Here is a 10,000-nt window from a genome sequence, read left to right on the forward strand (position 1 = left end):
TTAGGTTCAGGTTCAGGTTCAGGTTCAGGTTCAGGTTACTTTATTTGTACCCGTAGGTAGATTTGGTTTGCAGTAGAGAGTCATCCATCTTGACACGAGGGCTGTAACTAACGATTATTTTCATTGTCGATTAATCTGTCGATTATTTTCTTGATTAATCGATTAGTTGTTTGGTCTATAAAATGTCAGAAAATGGTGAAAAATGTCCATCAGTGTTTCCCAAAGCCCAAGATGACGTCGTTTACTGTCATAGAGGAGTAAAGAAACCAGAAAATATTCACATTTAAGAAGCTGGAATCAGAGAATTTTGACTTATTTTTCTTAAAAAATGAATCAAACCGATTAATCGTTTATCAAAATAGTTGGCGATTAATTTAATAGTTGACAACTAACCGATTAATCGATTAATCGTTGCAGCTCTACTTGACACACATTTTAGAAACAACACAGACAGTAGACAAACATAATAAAAGCACTCAAACCACTAAAACTAAAAGATAAAATAAATAAATAATTAAATATATAAATAAACGTTGCTTCTGCATCATCTGTGCAATGTTGCTACGACTTGTTCATCTGAGTGACGGCTGCTGGAACAAAGCTGTTTTCACATCGCTTTGTTCTGCACTTTGTGACTGTCTGGTGTTCAGGGACGCTGCCGGGTTAAGCTGTGACTCACTAGACCATTTAACAGTCTGATTCAGAGAGTTTCTGTTCTTTAAAGATAGGTTTCCAAACCGTGACACCAAAGGAAAAGATAAAAAATCGATTCAATAAAAGCACGGTAGAATAAGGTCATCATGGTTTTATCGATGTGGAAATGGGACACGTTTCCTCAAACAAAACAAACGCCGGTGCCCCTTTTTTTGCACACGGCTTCACAGAAAGAGGAAAAACTCCCATGAAAACCTCAAGATGAGTGACAGCTGCTGGGGAGGGAACCTGACACCTGAAACACTTCACCGCCTCACGGAAAAAAGCTGAATTTTGCAGCTTTAACCCTCTCTACCTCTACCTTCATGCTCTCAACTTCCGTCCTTCTATCCCTTCATCCATCCCTCCCTCTTCCCTCCAATCCTCAACACTCCCTTCCCAGTTCATCTTGATTTCTCTCCTTCCTCTGTCCATCCATCCATCCATCCTTCTTCCCTTTATTCTGTAACACTCCCCTCCCTTTGCTTCTTGACCTCTTCCCCTCTCTCTCTCTCTCTCTCTCTCTCACCATCCATCCATCTATCCATCCACCACTCTTGCCTCTTCCATAACATTACCCTCTTTCCCCCCTTTCTCAGCCTCTCTCTCTCTGCCTCCACGGGATATCACACACACACGCACACGCGCACACACACACACACACACACACACACACACACACAACACACACACACACATATTTGCACACCCACTATGGTGCAGCAGCTTTGAGCCCAAGTCTATTACATCAACAGCAGGGGGTCTACCTGCATGATTGCCTTATATCATGTGTGTGTGTACATGTGTGTGTGTGTGTGTGTGTGTGTGTGTGTGTGTGTGAACAGTCATGGCGCTGATGTTGCAGGGGTACATGACAAGAATACTAATATGTTCTCTCAATATGTTTATACTGTAGGTTGAGTGATTGCACTGCATTTATATTTTACTTTTTTTTTTTTTTTTTTTTACTTCATTATAACGTCGTCTCATGTTGTTTGCTGTGTCTCAAGTGTGTGTTTCTTCTGTGACAACTGAAATTCCCCCAGAGGCATCTATCTAATGAGCCTGTTCCCTTCTGTGAAGTTGTGAAAGATGTGATGGGGGGGGGGGGGGGGCTGTTTGATGTTGGAGGCACCCAGTGGACCAGGAAGGGGGCGTGTCTTTGAAGCCAAGTCTCCACACAGCGGGTGGATGTTGCAGTAGAAGCGAGACCCAACATGCACTAACGCAAATCTCATGATGGACAAAGTGAGAATTATCGAGCTAATTACCTCACTTGTAATGTTTGAAATTCTGCTACAGAATATAGAATAGAATAGATACAGGTGCGCTTCCTCGCAAAAGGCTAAGTTGATAAAAAGCAGCACACCGATATTACAATGAAAAAACATGACAAAAAGATGTCACCTCATTTTCAACAATTTATTTTTGGCCATGACTGCTAACGTGTTTCGGTATCACACCTTCATCAGAGCATCAAGATCATATCAATAATAATAATAATAAACTTTATTTATATAGCACTTCTCAAAAACAAATTTACAAAGTGCTTCACAGACATAAAAACAGAAAATACACAGTGCAAATATAAATTAGAATAATTACAATGCAATCAAGAAATATAAACATAGATAAAAGACAATGTATAAAAATCTTAAGAATAAATAAATGAATAAAAGCATAAAGAAATAAAGACGCAAGCCACAACCCCTTTTATAGCACATAGCTACAAGCCCTTTTATATACGCTGTGCAAATTAGTGTAACAAGCCGCACCTGCCAGGGGGCAGCGCCATGAATAGGAACCACCTGCAATGAGTATACAATACACAGAAAAAAAAGGGAAAAAATACAAAGTCAAACTCAATAGGTTACCACAATATGTAAATGGTGATACCTAAAGGTAGATACACATCAATCAGTGCGGCTTGTTACACTAATTTGCACAGCGTATATAAAAGGGGCTTGTGGCTTGATATGATCTTGATGCTCTGATGAAGGTGTAAATTAGTTGTTTTTTAATTTGAATATATAGAATAGATTTGGGGTTTTTATGTTTATGTTCTCAATTAAATAATCTAATTGGCAGCAAACCATAATTCACTGGTGCAATAGACAAATGGATAGGTTTTAGTTGCAGTGTAGTAGTAATAGTAATAGTAATAGTAGTAGAAGAAAACTCACCATCAGCTAGGTAGCTAGGCTCCAAAGGAACTGCAGTATGGGCCTGAAGAGAGAGAGAGAGAGAGAGAGAGAGAGAGAGAGAGAGAGAGAGAGAGAGAGAGAGAGAGAGAGAGAGAGAGAGGAATTCATTAATGACAGAATAATCAATGGAAAACAAATAACTGCAGTTGTGTAGATAAACCGTTGCTCATTTTGAAATGTAATTTATTAATGGAATCTAATTTTGTACACTGCTATGGCAAAATTGTTTCTGTTTAAGCAGTCATGCCAATAAAGTATTTGAAACCAGCAGAGATACATGTGTGTGTGTGTGTGTGTGTGTGTGTGTGTGGACAGGGGCAGAGAGAAAGGCAGGTGGGAGGGAAAAGTCTCTTGTGTCTTAAACTAGATATTAGCATTCATATCTGATCTCTCTCTCACACACACTTGTCTGTAGTCTGTAGGGACACTTGTAGTAGGCCAGGGAAAGGCAGCAGGACAGATGGGCGAGACTGTGTGTGTGTGTGTGTGTGTGTGTGAGAGAGAGAGAGAGAGCGAGAGAGAGAGAAGAACAAAGAGTGAGCGAGACAAAGACAGAGTGCGCAGGTGTGTGTTGAGAAAAAACAGATGTGTGTGCGCATGCATGTACAGTATATGTGAAGTGTGTGTGTGTGTGTGTGTGTGTGTGTAAGAGAGCAATAGAGAAAGTGTCTATGCATGCATGTATGTGTGTGTAAGAGAAAGAAGAGAGAGAACAGTTTGTGAATGGGTGTTTGCATGCATGTGTGTGAGAAACACAGATGAGCATCTGTGCTTGCATGTGTGTGTGTATGTAATATATAAAAGTGTGTATGCATGTAGTGTGTGTGTGTGTGTGTGTGTGTGTGTGTGTGTGTGTGTGTGTGTGAGAACAGGACCGTCTGCTAGATGTACAGGCGCTGTTCTCTTTAAGCCGCTTTCTTTCTTTTATTCAGCCGAAGCTTCAATAGAACTGCTGTGTTCCCTCACTCTTCCTTTTTTGCTCTATTTTTCAAACCTTTATTTATCCACTGAAGGGTTTGCTGAGTGCAGTTCTCTTTTCCATTAACACCCTGCTTCACATTCAGACATTTACACACATTCACACTTGGGAGCAAGTTCACTGCTGGCCGCTGAGAAAGAGAAGGAGGATGAGGATATACTGGTGTTTACTTTAAAACCAAGTATCACAGTTTGGATTCTAAAATATACTTAATTAAAATATCTATATATATATAGATATATATATGTGGAATGACATGGAATAACACTTAAGTTGTTTAAAATGCTATAACTATACTATTTGTTAGATTTTTTTCCCACCAAAAAGCCATTCATAGTAAAATCAAATCAAATGAAACCAAATTAAATATTCTTTTGTAGATGCGGATCTGGAACTACAAAGTGTTTCCCATATTTTGATGACGCACAACTTTATACGCCAGCAGCAAAACAGCTAGCTTGATATTATTTATTCATTTGTACTTTGTCTTGTTCTGATGCCACTAAGTGCTGCTTGGTACTAAATATGTATGAAAAGTATTACAGTGCTAAAATTATTGTAATTTATATAGAATTTAAGAGGATACATTTTTACCGGCCAAAATATGAACACAAAGTTTTGGAGATGGTGTTTGATCCTCAATGTTGTTTCTCCTTGAAGTCTAGATCTCATTTGAGAGCCAGCATCCAGAGGGAAACAAATCCGCTCAGAGAACAAGCCCGCAAGCTGTATTATGTGTTAGCTCACTGCGATGAGCAATGACACAAGATGCTAGGTGTACCTGACCTCATGATTTAACAATCGAGCCAACAGCCAGCAGAACCGCTGGAAAGCATTCAGAGTGTGACTTCAAAGCGATCGGGCTTCCTCTGTCAGTGTATTAAGTCGATACAGGCAGCTGAAGGAGTCATGGGCTGAACTCTGGCTGTCACTCTTAAATTCAAGTTAAGGTTTCAAATCTGACATCCAGAGAAATGATTGAAAAGCTCTCAGAGAGGATTGTATTATATCAGAGTGTCAGTTAGCACAAGCTATGTTGCCATAATCTGTAGATGCATGTCTTAACCCTCATCCTGGGGTACCCGCAGACCCCAGAGCTGTACTTTTTGTCATATCTCACAGGTGCTTTATTCTATCATTCCAATTTTCATGACTTTGTCAATCAGTTTGTTTTCTAATGACATCATATCATTGTTTTCTGTTTCTGTTTTAATTAGTGCATTTTAAAAATACCAATGTATCGGGGTCCTGGGGGACCCCAGTCAAAAGCACCCAATTCCGCCTATGCAGTTTTAATAGATGGAACTATTTATTGAGTTCATGTTTGCCATGGGTCCTAATTTAAAGTCTCACACACTATCAGGGGGGGTAGGGGCTCTCTGTCAGTCATTTTGAAGGAGACAGACACAGATGCAGCAGACACAGATTTCCTCATGTGCTCTGTGACGACCCTAAATACTGCTCTTCCTAAGGTAAGATGATGTTCAAAGTCAGAAATACAATGCACAATTGAATTAACTGTAACTTTCCTAAAATAATATTTTTTTTTCAGATGACATTACATAACTAATAATGTTTTGAGAAGAAATACAGTAAGTTAACATTTTGCTATGATGGTTGTTTCTTACAGTAGTTTATTCTTGGGGTCCCCAGGGACCCCAGTCGGTAGTCCTTGTATGTTAAATATGTTGGTAGGATGAGGGTTAATAGGATCAGCAATTAGTCAGAAGTCAGCAGATTTTATGTTCAAGCCCCCTGGAGTACATGTTTGTTTTGAGATATAGAACTAAGAGGAAATTGAAATGATCTCATACAAGCTATGCTGCAGTTCCAAACATTAGCTCAGAGGAATAAACTGCTTCAAGAACTCTTTGAGGTTGTAGTTCACAACCCCAGTTCTATCCTTAAGTTGTTTTCCTTGAGAGAGCCACTATCCAGAGACTTTGCAGATACACAAAGTCGCTGAGGTTCTGCCTTTGATACCAGCCAGCATCCAGCTCTCAGAAAACAAGCTCAGAAGCAATATGACTGAGTGGCTCAAAGTGCTGCAGAAGCTGTCAACACATGTTGACTTTCCACTCTTTGGTTGCCAGGAGCTTTTGAAAGCCAGTGTCTCAAGTAGATAAGAAATGATGCTCTCAAACAGTATGACCAAGTAACTCCCAGCTGTCTATGTATTTTGACGTTCTGGGTTCAAGTTTTAGGAACACTTTCCACTCTTAGGTTAGCCAATGTCCCAAGCAAAGACAGAAGAGCTCTAAGAAAAAAACACTGTCTCTTGCAGGACAACCCAGCGGCGCAAAGAGCTGCACAGCTACTTTAAAGTTTGAGGTTCTGGGTTGAAGGGTTAGGCCCACTTCCCACTCTGAGCTCACCAGTGACTCACACTGTTGTACAGCTGCACAAACCTTAGAGGTTGTGGGTTCAAACCCGAGTAGCTTAGTGACTTTTGAAGCCAGCATCCCGAGTAAAGATTCGAAAGCTCTGAGGAGGAAATGATTCTCTGAACCAGTGTGACCCAGTTGCTCTAAGCGTCGGACAGCTACACGAAAGCTCTGAGGTTATGGGTTCAAGTTCAAGAGTAAGATGAAGAGTTTTGAAAGTGGAACCCCAAGAGGAAAGACTGAAAAGCTCTTGGAGAAGAGCATTGAGAGCGAAGGGGACCTGGTGGTGTGACGCTGTCACACCACCAGGTCACCGACACAGACACAGACCCCTGGACGCGTTTGAGGGCGTGGGACTGTTCGGTTCTCTCCCCATCGCCAGCAGCTGGAGCGTTAGAAAACCCTCCAGGGAGTTTGAGGATAAGGCTTATGAAAGACAAAAGCCACGGCTAGCTGAAGATTTACCAACATGGCAAGTTGCGTGGTTGAGGTTTTAGAAATAAAGTTGGAAATGTTTTGCCATTGCATGATGTGTCCACTGCCTACCAGTAGGGGTAAACATTGTACTCTTGTGTGGAACTTCTCCAAATATGGTCTGTAACTGGTACCAATGATGAGTCTAATTCTATATAATATGTTTGTCTACGTATTGTTAATCGCTTTACATATAGTGTCTTAGATTTGGCATTTTTCTCTTCATATATTGTCAATTACATACACTACCAGTCAAAAGTTTGGACACACCACATTTTTCTTTATTTTTACTATTTTTCACATTTTAGAATAACAGTAAAGACATCAAAACTATGAAATAACACAAATGGAATTATGCAGTGGACAAAAAAGTGCAAAAAAACCCAATCCAAACTATCTTATATTTTAGATTCTTTAAAGTAGCCGCCCTTTGCCTCAATGGAAAGACAAAGGCTTTGAAAAGAAATTCATACATAGGATCAACTTCACTGTTTATATTTGTCTAAGAAATATGTTTCAAGCATTTAAGCAGAAGCCTTTAGATCAAAATGGCTTTAAGAGAATGAGAAGTCAGGTGGGACCAGACTGTTGACTGGTAGTGAATAGTATATCTGTCTACATATTGTACATGTCTATCTAACTGCATGTCTGTTATGTATTTCTTTGGAACTTCCTGTAGGACCTGTAGTTACATTATGTGTATTTCTTGTTAAGGACACTGCAGACTGGTTTTAGCGATAACATTTCTCCCCCATCAGGCATCAAACCAACGCTCAGACTGTCAGGTTGTGACAGATGAAGCAGCTGCTTGTCCTGCTGAGCTATTCCTGAGCTTCGGCAGGCGCCCATTCATCATCTTATCTGAGGAAGTGTCCACAAAACTGACAACAATAATAATGTGGAAACACTTGAGAGGGAGAGAGAGCTCGGATTCAAACCGGCAACCTGAAACACACAAAGCTGTTTATCCCACTGGGTTACAGCCAAGGAATTGTTATGCTTCATTCATCAGCTTATTTCTATTCAGCAAACTCAGTGTCATCTTTTAAATCCCTTCTCAAAACCCACTTGTTTAAGAAGGCATTTTTAGATTCTTTTCTTTTATGTCACCATTTTATTCTCCTGTTTTAAGTCTGTTTAGGATCCTTGATTACTCTTTTTTTGTTGCTTTTATACTGTTTTCCTTGTTTTGTTTATTATGTTGTTTTTGCCTCTTTTTTTGCCTTTTATTTTCCAGGGTTAGTGGTTAGGGTTAGGGTTAGGGTTGTTTTATTTTTTTCTCTTTTAGTAGTTATTGTTGTCTCTGGACTTTCTTTTATTTTGACTGTAAAGCACTTTGTAACTGTGTTTCTAAAAGTGCTATATAAATAAAGCTTATTATTATTATGGTAACACTTTACAATAAGGGTCACTAAGTTAAGGGTTAGTTAATGCTTAATAAGGATTAGTTAATGCTTAATAAACATTAACTAACCCTTAATTAACAGTTAACTAATGTGTCTGGCAATAATTTACTAACGTTGTTCATGTTAACTAAGGTATTCATTTATACATTATTTAATAGTTTATAAAGATGACTATTAAATAACATATAATACCTTAATTATCATGAAAACCATTAGTAAATGATTACCAGACACATTAGTTAACTGTTAATTAATGTACCCTTATTGTAAAGTGTTATTATTATTATATTCAAACTACTGCATCTTTGAGCAACAACCACCCTGCTTGTACCTTACATTAATCAGCTTATAATTGTTTATTGTCCTTCTCTTTAGTATTGTGCAGCTCTCTCTCTCTCTCTCACACACACACACACACACACACACACACACACACAGCGGGTCTTACCATTTCCCAGGCCGCGGGGTCGTGTTTGAAGAGAGAGTGTGTGAGCTCCACCGAAACTCTCTTCCTGTAGTCTGAACTCTTGTCCTCCGAAATGCGGAACAGCACCGCCGCAGCGTAGGTGGCTGGAGGGAGACGCAACAGCACAGTCACTTACAAATAAATAAAGTGAGAGAGACAGAGACTCATGTATCCTCTGTACAGCATCGTGATTTCACTCCACTTGAGCACTTTGCACAGTTTGCATATTTTATATTTCCTATACACTGTAACCTTCGACCCTGGTTACTGTATGGTTATACTTGTGGCGTTCTCTGTAATGTGTTACTGTATGTGTACTGTTTTCTATTGTTTTGTTTTTAACTGTGGCTGTTTTGTTTTTAACTGTGGCTTTAAACAAAACTTCCCCTGCTGGACAATACAGATTCATTGACTGCTTCATTGATCTCTGCTGCTATTTAGATTGTTTAATTTGCACATGAGAAAATGCTGCCTAATGTCTCCATAAGAATGTCACATTTTGTACTGATGAGCGACATTTTATTACATATCAAGATATTGAGCTATTGACTCCCTGTTTGGTCCCATCAACTGACATTTTTTTCATATGATGTGGTGATTCTTTTATGTCTTTATTGTGTTTTTATATTAGGTGTTTTTTTTATTGTGTGTGTGTGTGTGTGTGTGCGTGTACATGCTCTCATATGTTCACTTAAGTACAAGCGTGATCCTATCCTTTCTATGCATGTGTGTGTGCGTGTGTGTGTGTGTGTGTGTGCACACGATCCTACCCTTGGTATATAGTATGTGTGTGAATATGTATATACATTTGTATGTGTGTGTGTGTGTGTGTGTGATCATTCCCTTTGTGTGTGTGTGTGGATGTGTGAGTGCATGTTTGTGTGTAGCCCTATATGTCTGTTAAATACTGTATCATCAATCTGTGATGTTCAATGCATTTCCGTAACGTTGGATTATTTATTTATTTTCTTTTGGTGAACCCACTTTCCCTCAACCTGCCTCGTCTACTTCTGCTTCAGTTGGTGATTTACTACATTTCCCAGAATGCCTTTCAACAACCCCCAGAGAAAGGGCGTGAACTTGTTCCATTTGTGGATTTAAGCATAGGCGAAGACAGCGAGAGAGTGAGTTTGAGTCATGAAAAAGTGAGTCGCCATCTTCCTCAAACCCCACCCTGTCCTGATGCTGCTGCATTGCATTCTGGTCTCTCTCCTGCTCCTGTGGGTGGAGAAACTGGTCTCTCTCCTCTTCTACGATGGATTTCTCCCTGTATGACTGTTGAACGTCTCTTGGTCTCTAGAAAGAAGCCCTCGCTCTTTGATTCTGAGGGACTGACATCTGAAACATTTTCTCATACCAGACTCCACTGTAGCTGCGCTGGAGCATCACGTTGT

At 39.7% G+C, this 10,000-nt stretch overlaps 1 protein-coding gene across 1 annotated transcript in view; it reads right to left on the bottom strand.

Annotated features, from left to right (window-relative positions):
* LOC139644409 (junction plakoglobin-like) overlaps positions 1–10,000 on the bottom strand; it is a 52,412-nt gene that overhangs the window by 5,077 nt on the left and 37,335 nt on the right. The window contains exons 13-14 of the mRNA XM_071519762.1: positions 8,589–8,710; positions 2,877–2,919 (exon numbers count right to left, since the gene is read on the bottom strand). Coding sequence (XP_071375863.1) covers positions 2,877–2,919; positions 8,589–8,710 — 165 coding nt within the window. The remainder of the gene's footprint in view (positions 1–2,876; positions 2,920–8,588; positions 8,711–10,000) is intronic.

This window comes from Centroberyx affinis, unplaced genomic scaffold, assembly GCF_046629955.1.
Source record: "Centroberyx affinis isolate AG114_WGS23_722 - 3 ecotype Tasmania unplaced genomic scaffold, CSIRO-AGI_Caff_v1 ptg000060l_1, whole genome shotgun sequence".
NCBI classification, from domain to species: Eukaryota; Metazoa; Chordata; class Actinopteri; order Beryciformes; family Berycidae; genus Centroberyx; species Centroberyx affinis.